Source organism: Pongo abelii, chromosome X (genome assembly GCF_028885655.2).
Source record: "Pongo abelii isolate AG06213 chromosome X, NHGRI_mPonAbe1-v2.0_pri, whole genome shotgun sequence".
NCBI classification, from domain to species: Eukaryota; Metazoa; Chordata; class Mammalia; order Primates; family Hominidae; genus Pongo; species Pongo abelii.
Genome location: NC_072008.2, coordinates 120721462 through 120746300, shown reverse-complemented (window position 1 = coordinate 120746300; position 24839 = coordinate 120721462). Strand labels below are relative to the sequence as shown.

At 38.1% G+C, this 24839-nt stretch overlaps 1 protein-coding gene across 3 annotated transcripts in view; it reads right to left on the bottom strand.

Annotated features, from left to right (window-relative positions):
- Window positions 1-2168: 2168 nt before the first annotated feature.
- Window positions 2169-24839, bottom strand: part of HTR2C (5-hydroxytryptamine receptor 2C) — a 312069-nt gene continuing 289398 nt past the window's right edge. For all 3 annotated transcript variants that reach the window (XM_024240988.2, XM_024240989.2, XM_003779705.4), the window contains one exon: window positions 2169-5637. In XM_024240988.2, the coding sequence (XP_024096756.1) occupies window positions 4811-5637 (827 nt within the window). In that variant the 3' untranslated portion in view covers window positions 2169-4810. The remainder of the gene's footprint in view (window positions 5638-24839) is intronic.

The following is a 24839-nucleotide window of genomic DNA, read 5'->3' as shown; positions in this document are numbered from 1 at the left end:
AGGTGAAGGGGAAATAAGTCCTTATTGTAACTTTATCACAGCCCAACTTCTACCTCTGTCCAATCCTAATTTCTTTCCTTCTCGCATGCATAGAGATCTCAAGATCACTTCCCAATAAACATCCTGCACACTTTTCTTCATCTGAGAATTTATATCCCAGGGGACCCAATCTATGTCTTAGAACTATTTCTGTTTTGAGAGTGCTATAGGTCACATAATATTTGAGAACCACTCTGATGCCACCTATTCCTGTTGATATGCAAAAATATCTCTTTCTAATATAATCAGTTCTCTAGATCGGGGTCCTCAAACCCCTGGCTGAGGATGGATACTGGTCTGTGGCCTGTTAGGAACTGGGCCACACAGCAGGAGGTGAGTGGTGGGCCAGTGATCATTACTGCCTGAGCTCCTACACCTGCCAGATCAGCAGCATTAGATTCTCATAGGAGTACAAACTTTATTGTGAACTACATATGTGTGAGATATATGTTGTACATTCCTTATGAGAATCTCACTGATGCCTGATGATCAGAGGTGGAACAGTTTTATCCCAAAACCATCTCCCACCCTCACTTCACCATCTGTGGAAACATTGTCCTCCAAGAAACTGGTCTCTAATGCCGAAAAGGTTGGGGACTGCTGATCCAGGTGACGGATGGGTTTACATATGTCTAGGGGAGAATACACAAGGAAAAATGGGCCTCAACCTTGGAAACTGCATTGGCCTAAGTGGGAGCTGGGAAACCACATGGATAAAATAAATCTATTGCTACTTGATGGCAAGAAGCATTTTTCTTTCTCTCCTCAGACCATGAAGACCTTCTAGAGCTACGGACTGAGGCACTTCAGTGTTCTTCTGCCCTGTTTCCTTCCACTGGTGGTAGTGACTCCTAGACTGGGCCATCAAGAAATTTCAGCCTCTCTCCATTGCCTCAGTGATGGGCTCGAGTAGCCCCTAGCTTTAGCAGAATAAGGTATTTCTGGCCATGGGCAGCAGTAAACCTATCGTCTCAAGTGGCATTTCAACCTTTATCTCTTGACCTACTCATAGGAACTGACCTACTCAGAGTTGCAGAGAAATGAGGTATTACTGCTTTTTTTTTTTTTCCTCAGGGAGCTGACGTCATGCCAGTATTTTCTAGGCTCACCCAGCATCAGAAAAGCATATATGTTGAAAGAAAAGGTCAACGTATTCTGTCATCCCTGGTTCCAGGTATGGAAGAAGAGAGTTGTTTTAGTATCATGTCTCTGATGATTTTGGAGGTATCCAAAGCCAGTTGATATAAGAGATAAATTAAGGTGATCATGCCACATCTCATGACTGAAGAGCTGGGAGTTGTAAGACCTAGTTTGGCAACTGGAACAGATAACACAATTCCTGCAAATTTTTTTCTTTTCTTTTCTTTTTTTGAGAGTGTCTCACTCTGTCTCCCAGGCTGCAGTGCAGTGGCATGATCATGGCTCACTGTAGAATCTATCTCCTGGGCTCAAGCAATCTTGCCTCAGCCTCCCAAGTAGCTGGTACTATAGGCATGCACCACAGTGCCTGGCTAATTATTTTTTTATTTTTATTGGAGATGAGGTCTTGCTGTGTTGCCCAGACTGGTCTCAAACTCCTGAACTCAAGTGATTCTCCTACTTCAGCCTCCCAAAGTGCTGGGATTACAGGCATGAGCCACCAGGCCTGGTACTTGCAAATATTAATACTCAATGAATACATGTTGAATGTAGAGAGGCTGCTAAATGTTGGAGACAAACCATCTACAGGATAAACACGGTCCTTTCCGTCTTTGAGGAGCTTAGATTCTAGTGGGAATAAGGCAGTACTGACACCTATAATAAGGAGAGCATGTGAACCACCCCAGTCCTTGCTCAAGTAAGGAAGGCAGAACAATTTGGGAGTGTGGTTATTTTGCTCATGAGGAATTGGTGGTGCTGTTGTTGATACTGTTTTTCTCATTCACACCTCTTGTTTTTCCTCTGATGCCATAGTCTTTGAGTACATGCATCATTACTAAAAAGAAAGTGATCTTTTCTGGTTGCATTTGTCTTCATCAACTTATTTTACAGGACTCAATTTCATTTTCTATGAAAATGAAGTCAAGTGTCAAGTGGTATATGTTTCCCTCAAAAGAATCTGGGGGAAAAAAGACATGTGACATATTAGCCAACATTTAATAAATTTAATAAATTAATAGGAAGTCTCACAAAACCTGTAGTGGATAACATACAGGAATTAGGAATAAGACAACACTTTGCAACCATTCACAAAAAATACCATTTGACAAAGGAGAAGAATTACAGAAAATAATATAAGGCAGTCTGTTGCACGTGTCTTACACAGATATACATATATAATAATACGTCAAAATGATTTGTTTGATGGTAAATTCATCACCTTTACAATTATCACATGGACTTCTTTAAAACATTTATAAAAGTTTGTAGATTTAACATTGAAGGGTAAGATTTATATCCAAATGAGTATATTTGTTTCATACCAAACTGCACAGAACTTACGAATAGCACACAATTTGAGGATAATTACCAGGTTGGGTACTATTAAGTACTACTACTTGATGACACAAGAATCATTAACAAATGTGCTGTAAGCTATTATCATTCAACTTATTGCTAGTACTTTCGGAAATCTGTGATTTATATTTTATTTCTTTGTAAATCATGTGCTATGAGCTTGCCCTGATAGTTCAGAAATCAGATGTTTCCAATTTTTTCTAACACTCACACTACTTCATATCTGAATGCATGGTCTTTTTAAGGCTTGCTGAAGGATTTTCTTCAGTCCTTCTATCAGCTATTCTGCCCTACATTAATACAAATCGATGGATTCATGCAACATACATGGCATACATGCAGGACACCATCTGTATGTGCAGAACTCATGCTAAATGCATGCTGTGTTTCTTCAGCCATTTTCATTTCAGTAAGAATTAAATAATCTCATTCTGCTTCATATAATTATTTTAACATGCACTTCAACAGACCTAACAGGCAAGGCAGGTAGACTTGACTTTCATGTTATATTTGGGCATGCTCAAGCAATTGACTGATGTTTGGCAGTGTTGCAAATCAAATAGAGACTGTATGAGTTTCCTCAAATACAGCTGCTCTTCCACTGCCCTTGTGGCAGACTACTGGATTTATCTATGCTGTGTGTTGAGAACACAGACCAGGGGTTTTAGAAATTCAGATTTTTCATTAACCAATTTTAAGATACTGAGAGGCACATTCTCAGGTGTGTAAGTAACTGTTAAGCGTAAGAACTAGCATCATGAATTCTTCCAAAATTTATCCACAGTTGTGTGAAATGGACACATATGGAAATACTGTTACTAGAAACACTTGTATACTCTGCACACAGCATAGACTGAATGGCCTGACTTTAGCAATGCTTGAAAACCTTTCATGGTTTAGAAGCTATTAAAATGCTACTGAATTCTTAGAGAGCAGCAGGCCCACAAATGAAACGATGGCCAACACTTATTGTAACACAACACTATATTTTAACAAAGATTTAAACGTCTGGTACGTAATTGCAGTGCAATGAAGAGCTTGCCACTTTCACAAATTAGCTGCAGCCTTTTCCTGCACTATAGAGTTTGGAAGGATCTGAAAATGAGATAAATTTTGTTTAAAATCCAAATGGAAACTCCGTGTTTCTGTAATCCCGAGTTCGGTAAAAGTGTCTTTTTAATTACTTTTTTTTTCACATTCTAAGGGCCCAATTCTGTAGTCCTTAATCAAGTAAAACTTCCAAAGTTTCTACCATCTATACTTCCAACACAAGTTTTACTCAAAAATGGACTGCTAAATTAAGTCCTATAGATAGAGGTACCATAATTAAGAAAATATTTTAATAAGGCTCAAAGTACTAATTTCACTTTGTGTGAAGCACACAAATTTCCAGGATGCTGAGATCAAAACCCAATTGATGTTGAATCCTGGGTTGGGAAATAACTCTGGGATCTCATTTCCCAGTTTAATCATAGAATTAGGAATTTACTAAGGACCAGAATGAAAACACTAATTTCAGTTTGCTTGTTGTAATAATCAGAATTTGAACATTGTCCTTAAGAAGTGAAAAGCTATTTGGTGTATTACATCTCATTATCCTTCCACTTCTGTAGTCCTGGTTAACCAGCTGCTATGTTAAAATACCACTATGTTTAGGGACAGACATTGCAGTAAATACCAACACAACATTCTGACAATGTCAAATTTTGCCCCTGTATGAACAGCAAGACTAGGTTCTGCCTCTGACTCACTGACAGATGTATCAGAAAGCAGAGCCTATCTTACTGTGTTTATATGTGTAGATGAGCAGAGCAAGAATTTAAAGTGTATATTCACTGTTAACCCAGAACAAATGTCCACTGAATTTGTTAATTTAGGTGTGGTTGAAATATAACCACTGTCATGTGCCTCATTCTGGTCACCTGCAAATGCCACCTGAGATGAACATGAACATTGCCATATGCACAAAAGAAAGAGAGAAAGGAAGGAAGAAAGGAAAAAAGGAAGGAAAGAAGGGAGGGAGGGCAAAAATAAACATTTTATTCATCAAACAATCAAAATAAGTTAGTCTCCATCTATTATAAACAGTAAATATAGAACCCTAAATCTCACTAATGTAGGCATGATTGTAAAGTACAATGTTGCAAAGCCATATGTAAAAACACTTTTTTCAGACAGCAATATTTACATTAGTTAAGACCAACAGAAAAATTAAAGAAGAAAATTTTCCTACATATGTAGCTTGTACTGTAGGAAAAGACTGTGCTGTTCTTTCTCACACACTGCTAATCCTTTCGCTAACCACACTGGAGGGATTTACTGGTAACTCTAAATTCTCAACTTGCATCTCTATACCGGGCTCATTGTCACTGGCTTTCTTGATCACCGGTTCATTGGTATGCCGATAAATGTTAACATTAAGCTCCCTCCCAGACAAAGCAGTGGCGGCAACTCTTGGAATTTGCCTGACAGGAGGCTTTTTCTCTACCTTATAATTGCAGCGCAAATAGTTGGAGAATGCCCTTCGGTAAATTTTGTTGAAGAGAGTATACACCAGAGGATTGATTCCTGAACAAACATAGCCAATCCAAACAAACACATTCAGAAGCTTTTCCATGAGCTTTTGGTTACAGGACTTCTCACAAAGAACAGACAGAATATTGGTAATGAAAAATGGGCACCACATGATCAGAAACACAAAGAAAACAATCCCAAGGACTTTCGAAGCTTTTCTTTCATTGTTGATAGCCTGCATGGTGCCCCTAGGACGTCTTTCCTTCTTCTTTCTTCGGCGTGCGTTCTGGTCTTGGTTAGGGTTTGCAGAGTTCTCTTCCTCGGCCGTATTCCTCTTGCAGCACTTCAGGAAATCCAGACTTAGTCCAGGCGGTTCCTCGGTGTGGCCGTGCAGTAACATCAAAGCTTGTCGGCGCAGAACGTAGATCGTCAGGCAATACGTAATCACCATAATCGTCAGCGGTATGAAGAAAGCTACGAAGGACCCAATAAGAACGAAATTTGGGTCGTTGAGCACGCACGTCGTGTTGTTCACGAACACCTTGTCTTCGTCCCTCAGTCCAATCACAGGGATAGGAACTGATACACCTAAAGGAAGAAAAAAGGAAGGGCGTGGTTATAGCATATTGAAGTACTGAACAGATATATTCAACCGCATACATTAATTTGCATTTTACGGAAGGAAATTCAGACCTGATATTTGTTGAAAGCTATTCACGGCATAATCGATAGTCACATGAAACACTAGCAGTATGGCATCAGAAAATGACGGCATTTTTCATATTAGGAATGCCTTCTCCCTAAATTCTGTAGAAGGCATGGAATTACCGTCATTGATATTAACCATATTAGAGAGACACGGTTGTATCAAAGGGTGGATTGTGTGAGATTTGTTGGATTTCCAGTTCCAAGAATCGTCCTGGCTCATAGAAGGCACTCGATAAATATTTGTTGAATCAATGGATAAATTCACATCTGTACTTGGTGACATTAATAAAGCCAATCATTGTTTCTTTAGCATATCATCTTCCAAATTCAATAAAAATGAGACAAATACCACCTGTAAATAGTAATAATAGCCTATTAGGGATGGCTGGGCTGAGTCTAACTACTATGCAGAAAGTCAATAAGCAGAGACTGAAAAGATTCTCTTTTTAGCAAAGGTTTTTGTTTGTTTTATTTTGAGTCTCTGGGAATGAGCAATGTTTCAAAGTCAAGAGAGGGTAAAATGTAGAGTTGGGAGAGATGCAGTCCTCCAGTTTCTGTGTGGAATTTTGAGCATTTTTGTTTTTAAGAATACTGAGAGGTAGTACTCTAGGGAAGCACTTCCTTCAATAAATAGGCCCATAGTCAGAAAATATCAATGAGGAGGTGGGAGCAGAAGGTGATCTTGTGCCTGAGCATAAGTAAGATATCTGGAAGCTTTCAGAAATAACCACAGTAGGTCTTCAAGAGGTCCTGCATCAATACATAGAGATAAATAGATAATAAATAGAGATAGAGATTGCTGTCCTCTCTTGTGTCCACAGGAAGTCGAAGCCTGGGAAGTTCAGATTGTACCTGTGGGATTCCATCAGAGATTATTAGGAATCCTGGGCTGGTAGGTGTCTACATCATGAACTGTGAGAGGAGATAGAAATGCATTCTCAGAGATCCTTGCTGACCTTAGAGAACACACGAGCAACTGTGACAAACCTGAAACAGAAAGTCCTTATCAGTTGCTTTAACATGCCTAGTCAGGTATAGAGTATCTGGCTGGATGATCGAGAGGGAAAAAAAAATGAGTCAATGCTTCTTTGCTAGAGCTTGCTGAGAATGTTGACTGATATTTAATCTCTGGGAAGACAGAAAGAAGAGAGTGTTTTGAAAGTGATCTTTAAGTCTTCTTCCTCAGACATGGAATTTCTAAAATGACTGGCCTTTTCCTAGAGTAGGAAGCCAAGTAACAGGGTGAGGAAGCCACAACAGATATGACAAGACTTCCCTGGGTATTGGTCCATGCCTATCTATAGCTCTGAACCTAGGCACACCATTCAAGAAAGTAGGAAAGACTGAAAATGAGGAGGCACTGCAAACAGTAAGTCTCCTCAAGTAGTGCAAGGCCAGATCCTAAAGAAGAGACCTTTGTACCTGAATGGGGTGGAATGGCAATTATTAGAAGGAGAAAAGAGAAAGTGATTTTTCACCAAGTTTGATGAAATGCCTCGGAAATTTCAACAGGAATTTGGGAATATAGAGTACAGCAGAACCACACAGAATATATTTCTTAAGAGTTAAAAAAAAAAAGCAGTTAAGAAAGCTGCCAGACTGTGTTGTTTAAATCTTTATTTGAAAAATCATAAATGTAAGGTAATCTCGAGAAAGAGCACAGATCAAACATGCCCTAAAGACGTCAGTGTTGGCTTAACCTTAATAACATATTTTAGTGATGGATTAGTCTGCAGAAAGTTAATATAAGATTTTTAAAAGAAGAAAGAGTTTCTTTAAAAAAATTTACAAGAGAAAATGTTAGAGGGGGAACTTATATATTAAGAGATACTTAAAAGATCTATCAAGTAATTACAATATGTGGATCTTCTTGGGATCTTGATGAAAACAAAAACATGTTAAAAATTTTCATGACACAATTAAAAATCTGAACAATGACTGGCCTTTGGATGATATTAAATAATTATTGTTCATTAATTTTTAGGTGAGGTATTGATATTGTGGTTATGTAAAAAGACAGCTCTTTTATTTCTTGATATACATACTAAAACACAGATGAAGTATTATGATGTTTGGAGTTATTTCAAAATAATACGGGAGGGAGAAGTGGATGAAAGTATGGATGAAACAAGACAGTCCACAAGCTGATAAATCTTGGAGCTGGATGATGAGTTCATGGGCTTTATTTTATAATTCTACTTTTGTAATCTTCGAAAGTCAACTATGAAACAGAAAGTTTGATAATTTTTTTCAATTAAAAAAAAGAGAAAAGAAGACATAGAGGTCCTTTCTGAAACACAGTAACATCACTGTTAAACCTCAGATTTTAAAAAGTCTCCAAAACTGATTGGCCACTGCTAACCTTGGAAGTGATTCCTTCCAGAGCAAAAAAAAATTTGGATCCCTAAATAGAAACGTTCAACCACCCGTTTGATATAACTTGTAGGGAAGAAGGCCATTTTCTGACAAAGTGTTGATAGGAAACTCTGTTATACCTTTCCAGGTTCCTTACAGCAAAAGCAATAAAGGATGCAGGAGTGGTGTTTCCCTCTTCAATCTCCTACCTTGCCAACCACCCAGCCCTTAGATACTACAGCGTGGGGCTAGAGACTCAATCTGGGAAATTTGCTTTCACCCTGGAGGCATCATGACTGAGGCATGTACCTTCAATTTCCCACAGGAAATGCTGCATATATTCTAAGTATTCATGGACACACTTGGACGTTTCTGGGGAAGGCCTCACACACAGGCCATAAGATTGGTGGAAGTTTGTATCACTTAGAGACCAACTCCAGAGTAATGTTAGCTCGCTTCTGTTAAATGATTTATTCACTTGTCTAAGGGACTCTTGAGCCTAAAGTAGGCCTTGTCAAGGGACAGCAAGAGAGGGTAGCAAAGTCACTGTAGATGAGCTGAAGCTGTTATTGGGTAGATGAGGCCAATTTTATCCCTGGCATCTGTTTGTATTATTTTTTGTGCATTGAGGAAAGGGTGATTCTAATAGCTGCCATTTATTGAGTGTATCCTATGTGCCAGGCACTGAGCCATGCATATTACTGACATTACAGATGTAGAATGTATTATCTCAATTTGGTTAAAAACTTTATAAGACAGGTATTATTTGGCAAAGTAGCTTAACCAGTTTACCAAATCTGCACTGTCATTAATTTTCTTTTGTTTTTAGAAACCATGAATGCAATCAACAAAACAAGAAGAAATTCAAGTTATTTCAAACATACGAGGAAATTATAAAAAGCAACAACAAAAGCAGCATTAATAACAATATATGTTATAAACTGTCTTATTCAATACTTAAAAAAAAATAAAAGGTAAGTGTCAGCAGTTCTCAAAGTGTGGTTCAAGGACCCTAGGGAGGTCTGAGACTGTTAGAAAGCTTGCTAGGTTTTCCTTTCCTAACTGTCTTTAAAACTGCATTTTCTTCATAAATTTCAATCAAAACAACATACCACAACTGTTTGAATGTGGATACATATATGAGAACCTAGCTTTCTTTCTGTCAAACAAGATATTAAAAGAGATTTTCAAAACTGTGGACCGGGTGCAGTGGCTCACGCCTGTAATCACAGTACTTTGGAAGGCCGAGGTGGGCAGGTCACCTGAAATCAGGAGTTCAAGACCAGCCTGGCCAACATGGTGCAACCCAGTCTCTACTAAAAATACAAAAATTAGCCAGGGATGATGGCACATGCTTGTAATCCCAGCTACTTGGGAGGCTGAGGAAGGAGAATCGCTTGAACCCAGGAGGCAGAGGTTGCAGTGAGCCGAGATCCCGACACTGCACTCCAGCCTGGGTGACAGAACAAAATTCCATCTAAAACAAATAAATAAATAAATACAATACATTTTCAAAACTGTAAAAGAATGCCTGGCTTTTCTCTCTGATTTGTTTTAGAGATTATGGTTTTTAAAAATATGTTTTTATGTTAACCTTAGATGGGTTTATTATCATTATTGAAAATAAAATTATTCCTAAATATTTTAAACATTTCTCAGTTTTAATTTCTAATACCATAAATATCAATAAGTATAAGCTGCATAAGCAAAAACTCTTTTGGAGTCCTCAATTATTTTGAAGAGTATAAAAGGGTCCTGACACCAAAGAGCTTGAGAACTGCTGTTCTATGTTAATGCATTAAGTTATTTAAGTGCTAGAGAGTTAAGTTCAGCAAATGTGTTAAGTTTGTCTTAGCATTTTTATTTCAACCAATAGTAATTCATGTGATATTATCATGTCTGGTAAATATAAATAACAGCAATACTGGCAACAAAACACTTTAAATTCATCATTCATTTTTATAAAAATTCTGAAAGGCACATGTTATTTGATGAAGTTAACTTCAGAAAAATTAAGTAAGTTTAGCAAATATCATGAGGCAATCTTCAATATTTTTGAAATTCCTGATTTGGCCAAAGAGGAAAAGTAGATATGAACTACCATTGAAAATATCAGGTGTCATTAACAATAATTCCAATAATAATAACTACCTTTTACTGAGGGCTTATTTGTCATGCACTAAGCCACATATTTCACAATTGTTATATACTTTTATATATATTTTATTCAACCCGGACAAAAAAAGTAAAAGAAGTTATTAGGTGGAATCACTTAACCTTTCTGAGATTAACTTCAATAACTCTGTATCATCTTCCTTAGAATTTTAGAACCAACAAACATGAGTTATAATTCATGTTGTGCTGCAAATCTTAGGTACTTCTTCAACTAATAAACTGTCAAATATATTTCACATGCATTATCTAATTCAGTTGTTGCAAATCTCTGAAATGTGGTTATTATTTATTAAGGTTACTTAAACTCTGAGAGGAAGAGTGCCTTCAGTAAACATTTAAGAGTCTTACTTAGCATTTTAGAATATTAAATTCAGTAACATTGTTAAGTTAAAGCTTTACTGAAAATATCATATGTTACTTCTACCACTATTTTATTCAAAATATAACATTACCACTATTATAACTACTACTGCTGTTACAACTACTACTACTATCATTCATTAAGTGTTTATTATGAGTGCTTACTGACTCTGAAACTTTGTCTGCATTACATACTTTACATGCATTATCTCATATCAGCCTCTTAAAAGCCCATTAGTTGATGAAGTTATTTTACTGCAAAAGAGGTAAGTTCAGAGGATGTATAAAAATGTTTACATTATTTCTTAAAGCCTTGAATTCAAGCAACACAGATCAGTTCTCTCCAAACCATAAGGTCATATGCCAATGATTCTAAGAGGCACGTTTCTTTCAGATTTTAACATCTTTGAAATTGTGATGCTCCATACAACCCATAGTGTCTTACAATCATTGTTGGCCAGACAGTAGTCATTAGATAGTTGTCATTGTCAGTATATGTGTGAAACTGGTCTGAATAACTTCTTTTGACATCTTCTGGTAAGATCAAAACTACCAGCAACAAAATTTGCAAAATGAGTGTCAGCCACATGACAACAATTCAGTGTAAGTGAAAAGTTATGTCATTACAGATAAAGGGAAGGAGTGTTCTGAAGAAGACATCTGCAACAGTTTCAAATGCCACAGAGAGGTCTAGAATTTGAAACATTTTCTCTATCTTTGAAAATAAAGAGGTCATTGGTGATTATAGAGAGAACAATTATAGTGAAGACAGGAAACAGACTGCCAAGAGATGAATAATAAATCGTGATACAAAAGAGATTATAGAATACGTTTCCTAGAACAGCTTGATAAACATCAAAATGAAAACATAGGGAAATTATTGTTAACCTGCAGGGTTATCTGTTTCCATGGGTTATTTTGCATGGAGAGGAAATTTTTTTCAAGGATACCTAGAAAACCATACTATTTCAGGCTGACAGGAGTTCTTGAAGTCTGGTGATGCTGCAGTCATTGTCATTCATATGGCTCCTGACAAACCCATGTGTGTTGACAGTATCTCAGACTATCCTCCTCTGAGTCATTTTCGTCTTCATGATATGAGATAGACATCATATCATGATGATGTGTCATCAAAGCAAGGGACAAGAAGGCTGTTGGAGCTGGCAAGGTCACCAAGTTTGACCAGAAAGCTCAGAAGTTTTAGATGAATATTATCCCTAATACCTGCCACCCCAGTTTTAATCAGTGGTGGAATAATGGTCTCAGAAATGTTTGTTTCAATTAGCCTTCTAAGTTTAATAGTAAAAGACTGGTTAATGATAACAATGCATTGTAAAACCTTCAGAAGAAAAAGAGAATGTTTTCTGGACCCCCTTTTTTTCGCATATGGCAGTTTTAAGTTTTTAGTTTTTAAAATCAACACTTTTTAATGGAAATGCCCTACCAAAAATCTGTCACAGAATTTTGAAACCCATTAAAATAAAGCTTAATGTGAGAAAAAAAAAGAAATATCCAAGGGTGTCATATCAGATACCATGGAGGACAGAAGATAAAATCATCTTTAAAAAGAATAAAGTAAAAACTAGAGCAACAAACACACATCTGTCAACCCAGAATTTTATGTTCAGTGATCATATACTTCATAAATGAAGGTAAAATTAAGACTTTTTCACGTCAACTAAAGCTGAGAGAATTTGTTGCCAACAGAACTTCATTAAAATAATGCTAAGGGGACCAAGATGGTTGATTAGAAGCAGCTGCAGTCCACGGCACTCACAGAGAGGAACAAAAGGCGTGAGTGAATACAGTATCTTCAACTGAAATATCCAGGTACTCACTTTGGGACTGATCAGGGAAACAACTTAACCGATGGAGAACAAAGAAAAGTCGGGTGGGGCAATGGCCCACCTGGGAGCAACACAGAGCCAAGGGAACCCTCATGTCCAGTCAAGGGAAGCGGTGAGTGATTGTGCGACTGTGGGAAACCATGCTCCTCCCACAGATCTTTGCAACTCATGGATCAGGAGATCCCCTTGTGAACCTATGCCGCCAGGGCCTTGGGTCCAGCACCGAGCTGTGTGGAGTCTCAGCAAAGCAGCTGCTCAGGCACACACAGAGACCCAGAAGCTTTACATACTCCGACCCCAGGATCCCCAACAAAGGTGTCTGCAACTCAGGCAAGGCGGGAGGTCCGTACATACCACTAGGAAGAGGGCTGAATCCGGGGAGTCAAGCAGCATTGTCCTGCGGGCCCCACTTCCATGGCATCTCACAAGATAAGACCCACTGGTTGGGAATTCCAGCCAGCCACCAGCAACAGGGTGGAGCCTGCCTGAGATAGCGCATTCCTATACAGAAACAACAGGCAAGCTGAGAGCCAAAGAATGAATGAACTCCCATTCACAAGTGCCACGAAAGGAATAAAATACTTAGGAATATAGCTAATAAGGGAAGTGAAGGACCTCTTTAAGGAGAACTACAAACCACTGCTCAAAGTAATTAGAGACGACATAAACAAATGGAAAAACATTCCATGCTCATGGATAGAAAGAATCAATGCAATTAAAATGCTCATAACTGCCCAAAGTTATAGATTCTGTGCTATTCCCATTAAACTACCATTGAAATTCTTCAAAGAATTAGAAGAAACTTTAAAAATTCATATGAAACCAAAAAAGAGCCCAAATAGCCAAGGCAATCCTAAGCAAAAAGAACAAAGCTGGAGACATCACATTACTCAACTTCAAACTATACTATTTGGCCACAGTAACCAAAACAGCATGGTACTGGTACAAAAACAGACACATAGACCAATGGAACAGAATAGAGATCTCAGAAATAAGACTGCACACCTACAACTATCTGATATTTGACAAACTTGACAAATACAAGCAATGGGGAAAGGATTTCCTATTTAATAAATTGTGCTTGGAGAACTGGCTAGCCATATGCAGAAAACTGAAACTGGACCCCTTTCTTACACCATATACAATAATCAACTCAAGATGGATTAAAGACTTAAATGTAAAACCCCAAACTATAAAAACCTCAGAAGAAAACCTAGGCAATACCATTCAGAATATAGGCATGGGCAAAGATTTTAAGATGAGGACACCAAAAGCAATTGGAACAAAAGCAAAAATTGACAAATGGGATCTAGTTAAACTAAAGAGCTTCTGCACAGCAAAATAAACTATCATAAGAATGAGCAGACAACCTACAGAATGGGAGAAAATCTTTGCAACCTGACAAAGGTCTAATATCCAGAGTGTACAAGGAACTTAAACAAATTTACAAGAAAAAAACAACTCCATTAAAAAGTGGGCAAAGGACATGAACAGACACTTCTCCAAAGAAGCTATTCATGTGGCCAAGAAATATATGAAAACAAGCTCAACATCGCTGATCATTAGAGAAATACAAATCAAAACCACAATGAGATATCATCTCATGTCAGCCAGAATGGCGATTATTAAAAAGTCCAGAAACAACAGAAGGTAGTGAGGTTGTAGAGAAAAAGGAACACTTTTACACTGTTGTTGGTGGCAGTGTAAATTAGTTTAACCACTGTGGAAGACAGTGTGGTGATTCCTTAAAGACCCAGAGGCAGAAATACCACTTGACACAGCAATCCCATTACTGGTATATACCCAAAGGAATGTAAATTATTCTGTTATAAAGATACATGCACGCATATGTTCGTTGCAGCACTATTCACAATAGCAAAGACTTGGAACCAACCCAAATGCCCATCAATGATAGATTGGATAAAGAAAATGTGGTACATATAAACCATGGAATACTATGCAGCCATAAAAAGGAATGAGATTATGTCCTTTGCAGAGATACGAATGGAGCTGGAAGCCATTATCTTCAGCAAACTAACACAGGAACAGAAAAGCACATACCTTGTCTTCTCACTTAGAAGTGGCAGCTGAATCATGAGAACACATGGACACATAGTGAGGAAAAATACACACTGGGGCCTGCCAGCGGGTGAGGAGGGAGGGCATTAGGAAGAATAGCTAATGGATGCTGAGCTTAATACCTAAGTGATGGGATGATCTGTATAGCAAACCACCATGGGACACATTTACCTATGTAAGAAACCTGCACATCCTGCATGTGTATCCCTGAACTTAAAATAAAAGTTGGAAAAAAAAGAATGCTAAAGGAAGTTCTTCAGGCTGTTGAAAATGATACCAGGTGGAAACTCACAACTACTGGAGGAAAGAGGAGCACCCGAAATGGTAAACATGTAAGTAAACAGACTACTTTTTATTTTTTCCTAATTTCTTAAAAGGTGAGTGAGATTTTGAGGCACAAATGAGTTGATTTTAAAGTTGTGTCTATGACATATGTAGCAAAAGCATACATGACAATATCAACAAAAAGAACAGGCTTGAAAAATCAAATTATACATTTTTAAGTTTCTTACATGTCTAAAGTCTAAAGTGGAAAATTAGTACATTATTCAAATTAAGGACGCTTATGAGATAAGATATCCGATGGCAATCCTTAAATCCACCTAGGTCAAATAAAAATACTTAAAAATATATAGATAAAAAGTCAATAAAGGAACTAAAATGCAATGCTAAAGGTATTTGGTAAGCAGAAGAGAAGGCAGGAAAAGAGAAACAGGAGAACAAAAATTAAATTAAATGAAGCAAAAACGAAATGAATAGCAAGATATCAGACTTAAACCTAGTCATATTGATGATTACATAAAATGTAATTGATCCAAATTAGTTACGAGGCAGAGATTTTCAGATTAAAAGAGAAAGATGATCAGTTGTCTTAAAAAAGACAAACTTTAAATATGAAGACATATGTAAGTACAAAGTTAGAAATTATGGAAAATTATATATTGTATAAGTAGTTATTACAAGAAAGGTAGCATGGCTATATTATTGTCAGACAAAGTGTATTTCAAGACAAGCAATATTAGCAGAGATGAAAATGGGTATTCACAATAATAAAAGGACAAATTCAAAAGTAAAGCATACAAATCCTAAATGTGTTTCCCCCAATGACACAGCTTCAAATATTTAAAGCAAAATCTACAGAACTAAAGGAAGAAATGAACAAATCCACAATCATCATTGGCATTTTTAATATTCCTTTCTCAGTAACTGTTTGAAAAAGAAAGTAAAGATGTAGAAAATATAAACACTGTCAATTAGATGTGATTGACATTTACAGAACCCTACACTGCATGCTTCTGAATATACCTTCTTTAAAATGTTCACATGGAATGCTTATCAAGATAAGTCATATGCTGAAGCATAAAATATCCTCAATAACTTCTAAAGACTGAAATCTTATATAGTATGTTCTTAGCAACAGAATTAAATAAGAAATTAATGACAAATAAGATATTGATCACTCATTTCCCACACCTCATCTAAATAACTGGAAAATCAAATTACAACCATCTAAATAGCTCATGTGCCAAAAAAGAAATCACAAGAAAAATTGGAAAAACGTTTGAGAATAATTTGTTGAACACACAGCATATAAAATTTGTGGGTAGGGCAAAAGCAAAATATAGAGGATTTTTTTTTTTTTTTTTGAGACAGAGTCTCACTCTGTTGCCCAGGCTGGAGTGCAATGGCATGATCTTGGCACACTGCAACCTCCACCTCCCAGGTTCAAGCGATTCTCCCTGCCTCGGCATCCCAAGTTGCTGGGATTAGAGGCACCCGCCACCACTCCTGGCTAATTTTTGTATTTTTAGTAGAGACAAGGTTTCACCATGTTGGCCAGGCTGGTCTCGAAATCCTGACCTCATGTGATCCGCCCGCCTCAGCCTCCCAAAGTGCTGGGATTACAGGCGTGAGCCACTACACCCAGCCTAGAAGAAATTTTAACAGTAAATGTCAATATTCAAAAAGAAGAAAGAATGGTTAAAATTAGTAATGTAAGTTTCTGCAGTAAGAAACTTGAAAAAAAGAAGAGGAAATTACATCCTATATACAAAGAAGGAAACGGATAAATGGGGAGTAAAAATCAACGAAAGAGAAAACAGATACATGATAAAGGAAACTCAGAAACCTAAAGTTGGTTCTTTGCAAAGTTTAATAAAATGGATCAATCTCTACCAAGACACATCAAGAAAAAGGAAGGAGAAAGAACACAAATTACCAATATCAAGATGAAAGAGAGTACATCACTACATAACCTACAGATATTTTTAAAAAGAAATACTATGATCAATTATGATAAGTTGCATGATCTACTACCTCATGTATAATGTAAGAATAATGTAACAGCATAAGTTCATTTACACCCCCAACATATGTCATTGTTTTCATATGATTTATTTCTAAATATGGTATAACTCCACAACACTTTGCTATAATTTTTTTCACTTATTACTAGACTTTTAAAAATATAAGAAGGGATGTACACTTTCTATATGCTTCAAACATTTTATGTCCTCAGTGTGTCTTTCCTCCCTTTCTGAGATCAATGCATATTAGAGCACTTGTCAGTGTCTCACAGATTGTTGATGTTTTGTTTATTTAAAAAATAAATCTGGCTGGGCACAGTGACTCACACTTGTAATCCCAGCACTTTGGGAGCCTGAGGCGAGTGGACCACTTGAGGTCAGGAGTTCGAGTCCAGCCTGGCCAACACGGTGAAACCTCGTCTCAAATAAAAATACAAAAATTAGCCGAGCATGGTGGTGTGTGCCTGTAATACCAAGTACTCGAGGATGAGGCATGAGAATCACTTGAACCCAGGAGATAGAGGTTGCAGTGAGCTGAGATCATGACACTGCACTCCAGCCTGGGTGACAGAGCAACACTCCATCTCAAATGAATAAATAAATAAGGTAGATAAATGAATAAATAAATAAGATAAATAAATAAATAAATAAGGTAGATTTATTGAAATATAAATACCTTATTGAAATATAATTTACAAGCACATAAAAACACACAGATTTCAAGTATACATTTACATGAGGCTTTACAAATGTATATATCTGTAAAATCACCATCCCAATTGAAATATAGGACATTTTCAAGCCTGCAGAAAGTTTTCTTATCTTCTTATCTAGTCAATTTTCCCCACCCCAAGAAACAACTATTTAGATACTTATCAGTATAGGTTTACCTGTTTTAGGACTTTACATAAATGGAATCATACAAGATCTACACTTAAATATCTGGCTGCTTTTGCTCATCATAATGGCTATCACTTCACCCATATTTTTGGTTGCGTCACTAGTTTTTCTTTCTATTTTAAATATTATTCCTTTGAAGGAATTGTTGCTTATCCTTTCACCTGTTGATAAACATTTGATATATTTTCAGTTTGGGATTATTATGAATAAAGTAGTTTTAAAAGTCGTGATAAGATTTTTTTGTGTGTGTAGACATATATTTTCGTATCATTTGGGTAAATGTAAGCAGTGGAATTGCTGGATGATAGGGTGGATGCATGTTTAACTTTCTAAGAAACTGACAAAGTACCATTTTGCAGTCCCATCCGCAATGAAAGTTTCAGTTGCCACTAATTCTTGACACGTCTTGGTACTGTTAGTCTTTTCAATTTTAGCCATTCTAGTGGTGTGAAGCCAGTTCTCATTGTGGTTTTAAAGTTGCATTATCATCACAGTTTGTGACACTGAACAATGTCTTATATACTTACTGCCTTTGGATATATTCTGTTATAAAGTGTTCAAGATTTTTCCCATTTTCAGTTGAGTTGTTTGACTTATTTTTAAGAGCTCTCTATATATTTTGCATACAAGTCTTTTGTCAGATATATCTTGCCTATATTTTCTCTGAGTCTTTGACTTGTCTTTTTTATTTCCTTAATATTGTTGTCTTTCAAAGAGCAGTTTTTAATTTTGAAGTTCAATTTGTCAACTTTTAATTTCTTTTTTTATGTGTTTTGTTTCCTATTCAAAGCATATTGGCCTATGGCAAGGTTATGAAGATATTCTTTTATATTTTATCTATAATAATTTTGCTTTTAGATTTTATATTTAGATTGATGATCTGGCTTAAGGTAATTTTGTATATACTATGAGGCCGAAGTCAAGGTTAATTCTTTTATACCAATTTGTACATAAGCCTCAGAACATTTATTGAAAAAAACATTTTTCTTATTTAATTATCTTGGCACTTTTTTGGAAAACTGATAGTTTATGTGTGAGTATATTTCTGGACTATTTTTTAAAAAATTGCATTGATTTATTTCTTTATTCTTGTGCCAATAACCACTCTCTTGATTACTTTAGCTATATTGTATGTCTTGAAATCAGATAAATGCTCCTAGTTTTTTTTCAAAATTATTTTAACTCTCCTAGGTCCATTACTTTTCCTTATAAATTTGAAAATCAGGCTGGGCACAGTGGCTCACACTTGTAATCCCAGCACTTTGGGAGGCAGAGGCAGGCGGATCACCTGAGGTCAGGAGTTCAAGACTAGTCTGGCCAACATGGTGAAACCCCGTCTCTACTAAAAATACAAAAAAAGTAGCTGGGTGTGGTGGTGGGCACCTGTAATCCCAGCTACTTGGGAGGCTGAGGCAGGAGAATCGCTGGAACCCGGGAGTCGGAGGCTGCAGCAAACTGAGATCATGCCACTGCATTCCAGCCTGGGCAACAGAGTGAGACTCCAACTCAAAATAAAAATAAAAATAAAAATAAAAATAAATAGAGAGGAGCCAAGATGGCCGAATAGGAACAGCTCCGGTCTACAGCTCCCAGCGCGAGCGACGCAGAAGACGGGTGATTTCTGCACTTCCATCTGAGGTACCGTGTTCATCTCACGAGGGAGTGCCAGACAGTGGGCGCAGGTCAGTGGGTGAGCGCACCGTGCGCCAGCCGAAGCAGGGGCGAGGCATTGCCTCACTCGGGAAGCGCAAGGGGTCAGGGAGTTCCCCTTCCAGGGGTGACAGACGGCACCTGGAAAATCGGGCCACTCCCACCCGAATACTGTGCTTTTCCGACGGGCTTAGGAAACGGTGCCCCAGGAGAGTATAGCCCGCACCTGGCTCAGAGGGTCCTACGCCCACGGAGTCTTGCTGATTGCTAGCACAGCAGTCTGAGATCAAACAGCAAGTCGGCAGCGAGGCTGGGGGAGGGGCGCCCGCCATTGCCCAGGCTCGCTTAGGCAAACAAAGCAGCCTGGAAGCTTGAACTGGGTGGAGCCCACCACAGCTCAAGGAGGCCTGCCTGCCTCTGTAGGCTCCACCTCTGGGGGCAGGGCACAGACAAACAAAAAGACAGCAGTAACCTCTGCAGACTTAAATGTCCCTGTCTGACAGCTGTGAGGAGAGCAGTGGTTCTCCCAGCACGCAGCTGGAGATCTGAGAACGGGCTGACTGCCTCCTCAAGTGGGTCCCTGACCCCTGACCCCCGAGCAGCCTAACTGGGAGGCACCCCCCAGCAGGGGCAGACTGACACCTCACACGGCCGGCCAGGTACTCCAACAGACCTGCAGCTGAGGGTTCTGTCTGTTAGAAGGAAAACTAACAGAAAGGACATCCACACCAAAAACCCATCTGTACATCACCATCATCAAAGACCAAAAGTAGATAAAACCACAAAGATGGGGAAAAAACAGAGCAGAAAAACTGGAAACTCTAAAAACCAGAGTACCTCTCCTCCTCCAAAGGAACGCAGTTCCTCACCAGCAACGGAACAAAGCTGGACGGAGAATGACTTTGACGAGCTGAGAGAAGAAGGCTTCAGACGATCAAATTACTCCGAGCTACGGGAGGATATTCAATCCAAAGGCAAAGAAGTTGAAAACTTTGAAAAAAATTTAGAAGAATGTATAACTAGAATAACCAATACAGAGAAGTGCTTAAAGGAGCTGATGGAGCTGAAAACCAAGGCTCGAGAACTACGTGAAGAATGCAGAAGCCTCAGGAGCCGATGCGATCAAATGGAAGAAAGGGTATCAGCCCTGGAAGATGAAATGAATGAAATGAAGCGAGAAGGGAAGTTTAGAGAAAAAAGAATAAAAAGAAACGAGCAAAGCCTCCAAGAAATGTGGGACTATGTGAAAAGACCAAATCTACGTCTGATTGGTGTACCTGAAAGTGATGGGGAGAATGGAAACAAGTTGGAAAACACTCTGCAGGATATTATCCAGGAGAACTTCCCCAATCTAGCAAGGCAGGCCAACATTCAGATTCAGGAAATACAGAGAACGCCACAAAGATACTCTTCGAGAAGAGCAACTCCAAGACACATAATTGTCAGATTCACCAAAGTTGAAATGAAGGAAAAAATGTTAAGGGCAGCCAGAGAGAAAAGACGGGTTACCATCAAAGGGAAGCCCATCAGACTAACAGCGGATCTCTCGGCAGAAACCCTACAAGCCAGAAGAGAGTGGGGGCCAATATTCAACATTCTTAAAGAAAAGAATTTTCAACCCAGAATTTCATATCCTGCCAAACTAAGCTTCATAAGTGAAGGAGAAATAAAATACTTTACAGACAAGCAAATGCTGAGAGATTTTGTCACCACCAGGCCTGCCCTAAAAGAGCTCTTGAAGGAAGCGCTAAACATGGAAAGGCACAACCGGTACCAGCCACTGCAAAATCATACCGAAATGTAAAGACCATTGAGACTAGGAAGAGACTGCATCAACTAACGAGCAAAACATCGAGCTAACATCATAATGACAGGATCAAATTCACACATAACAATATTAACTTTAAATGTAAATGGACTAAATGGTCCAATTAAAAGACACAGACTGGCAAATTGGATAAAGACTCAAGACCCATCAGTGTGCTGTATTCAGGAAACCCATCTCACGTGCAGAGACACACATAGGCTCAAAATAAAAGGATGGAGGAAGATCTACCAAGCAAATGGAAAACAAAAAAAGGCAGGGGTTGCAATCCTAGTCTCTGATAAAACAGACTTTAAACCAACAAAGATCAAAAGAGACAAAGAAGGCCATTACATAATGGTAAAGGGATTAATTCAACAAGAAGAGCTAACTATCCTAAATATATATGCACCCAATACAGGAGCACCCAGATTCATAAAGCAAGTCCTGAGTGACCTACAAAGAGACTTAGACTCCCACACATTAATAATGGGAGACTTTAACACCCCACTGTCAACATTAGACAGATCAACGAGACAGAAAGTCAACAAGGATACCCAGGAATTGAACTCAGCTCTGCACCAAGCAGACCTAATAGACATCTACAGAACTCTCCACCCCAAATCAACAGAATATACATTTTTTTCAGCACCACACCACGCCTATTCCAAAATTGACCATATCCTTGGAAGTAAAGCTCTCCTCAATAAATGTAAAAGAACAGAAATTGTAACAAACTGTCTCTCAGATCACAGTGCAATCAAGCTAGAACTCAGGATTAAGAATCTCACTCAAAACCGCTCAACTACGTGGAAACTGAACAACCTGCTCCTGAATGACTACTGGGTACATAACGAAATGAAGGCAGAAATAAAGATGTTCTTTGAAACCAACGAGAACCAAGACACAACATACCAGAATCTCTGGGATGCATTCAAAGCAGTGTGTAGAGGGAAATTTATAGCACTAAATGCCCACAAGAGAAAGCAGGAAAGATCCAAAATTGACACCCTAACATCACAATTAAAAGAACTAGAAAAGCAAGAGCAAACACATTCAAAAGCTAGCAGAAGGCAAGAAATAACTAAAATCAGAGCAGAACTGAAGGAAATAGAGACACAAAAAACCCTTCAAAAAATAAATGAATCCAGGAGCTGGTTTTTTGAAAGGATCAACAAAATTGATAGACCGCTAGCAAGATTAATAAAGAAAAAAAGAGAGAAGAATCAAATAGATGCAATAAAAAATGATAAAGGGGATATCACCACCGATCCCACAGAAATACAAACTACCATCAGAGAATATTACAAACACGTCTATGCAAATAAACTAGAAAATCTAGAAGAAATGGATAAATTCCTCAACACATACACCCTCCCAAGACTAAACCAAGAAGAAGTTCAATCTCTGAATAGACCAATAACAGGAGCTGAAATTATGGCAATAATCAATAGCTTACCAACCAAAAAAAGTCCAGGACCAGATGGGTTCACAGCCGAATTCTACCAGAGGTACAAGGAGGAGCTGGTACCATTCCTTCTGAAACTATTCCAATCAATAGAAAAAGAGGGAATCCTCCCTAACTCATTTTATGAGGCCAGCATCATCCTGATACCAAAGCCTGGCAGAGACACAACAAAAAAAGAGAATTTTAGACCAATATCCTTGATGAACATTGATGCAAAAATCCTCAATAAAATACTGGCAAACAGAATCCAGCAGCACATCAAAAAGCTTATCCACCATGATCAAGTGGGCTTCATCCCTGGGATGCAAGGCTGGTTCAATATACGCAAATCAATAAATGTAATCCAGCATATAAACAGAACCAAAGACAAAAACCACATGATTATCTCAATAGATGCAGAAAAGGCCTTTGACAAAATTCAACAACACTTCATGCTAAAAACTCTCAATAAATTAGGAATTGATGGGACGTATCTCAAAATAATAAGAGCTATTTATGACAAACCCACAGCCAATATCATACTGAATGGGCAAAAACTGAAAGCATTCCCTTTGAAAACTGGCACAAGACAGGGATGCCCTCTCTCGCCACTTCTATTCAACATAGTGTTGGAAGTTCTGGCCAGGGCAATTAGGCAGGAGAAGGAAATCAAGGGTATTCAGTTAGGAAAAGAGGAAGTCAAATTGTCCCTGTTTGCAGATGACATGATAGTATATCTAGAAAACCCCATTGTCTCAGCCCAAAATCTCCTTAAGCTGATAAGCAACTTCAGCAAAGTCTCAGGATACAAAATCAATGTGCAAAAATCACAAGCATTCTTATACATCAATAACAGACAAACAGAGAGCCAAATCATGAGTGAACTCCCATTCACAATTGCTTCAAAGAGAATAAAATACCTAGGAATCCAACTTACAAGGGATGTGAAAGACCTCTTCAAGGAGAACTACAAACCACTGCTCAAGGAAATAAAAGAGGATACAAACAAATGGAAGAACATTCCATGCTCATGGGTAGGAAGAATCAATATCATGAAAATGGCCATCCTTCCCAAGGTAATTTACAGATTCAATGCCATCCCCATCAAGCTACCAATGACTTTCTTCACAGAATTGGAAAAAACTACTTTAAAGTTCATATGGAACCAAAAAAGAGCCCGCATCACCAAGTCAATCCTAAGCCAAAAGAACAAAGCTGGAGGCATCACGCTACCTGACTTCAAACTATACTACAAGGCTACAGTAACCAAAACAGCATGGTACTGGTACCAAAACAGAGATATAGATCAATGGAACAGAACAGAGCCGTCAGAAATAATGCCACATATCTACAACCATCTGATCTTTGACAAACCTGAGAAAAACAAGAAATGGGGAAAGGATTCCCTATTTAATAAATGGTGCTGGGAAAACTGGCTAGCCATATGTAGAAAGCTGAAACTGGATCCCTTCCTTACACCTTATACAAAAATCAATTCAAGATGGATTAAAGACTTAAATGTTAGACCTAAAACCATAAAAACCCTAGAAGAAAACCTAGGCAATACCATTCAGGACATAGGCATGGGCAAGGACTTCATGTCTAAAACACCAAAAGCAATGGCAACAAAAGCCAAAATTGACAAATGGGATCTCATTAAACTAAAGAGCTTCTGCACAGCAAAGGAAACTACCATCAGAGTGAACAGGCAACCTACAAAATGGGAGAAAATTTTCACAACCTACTCATCTGACAAAGGGCTAATATCCAGAATCTACAATGAACTCCAACAAATTTACAAGAAAAAAACAAACAACCCCATCAAAAAGTGGGCGAAGGACATGAACAGACACTTCTCAAAAGAAGACATTTATGCAGCCAAAAGACACATGAAAAAATGCTCACCATCACTGGCCATCAGAGAAATGCAAATCAAAACCACAATGAGATACCATCTCACACCAGTTAGAATGGCGATCATTAAAAAGTCAGGAAACAACAGGTGCTGGAGAGGATGTGGAGAAATAGGAACACTTTTACACTGTTGGTGGGACTGTAAACTAGTTCAACCCTTGTGGAAGTCAGTGTGGCGATTCCTCAGGGATCTAGAACTAGAAATTCCATTCGACCCAGCCATCCCATTACTGGGTATATACCCA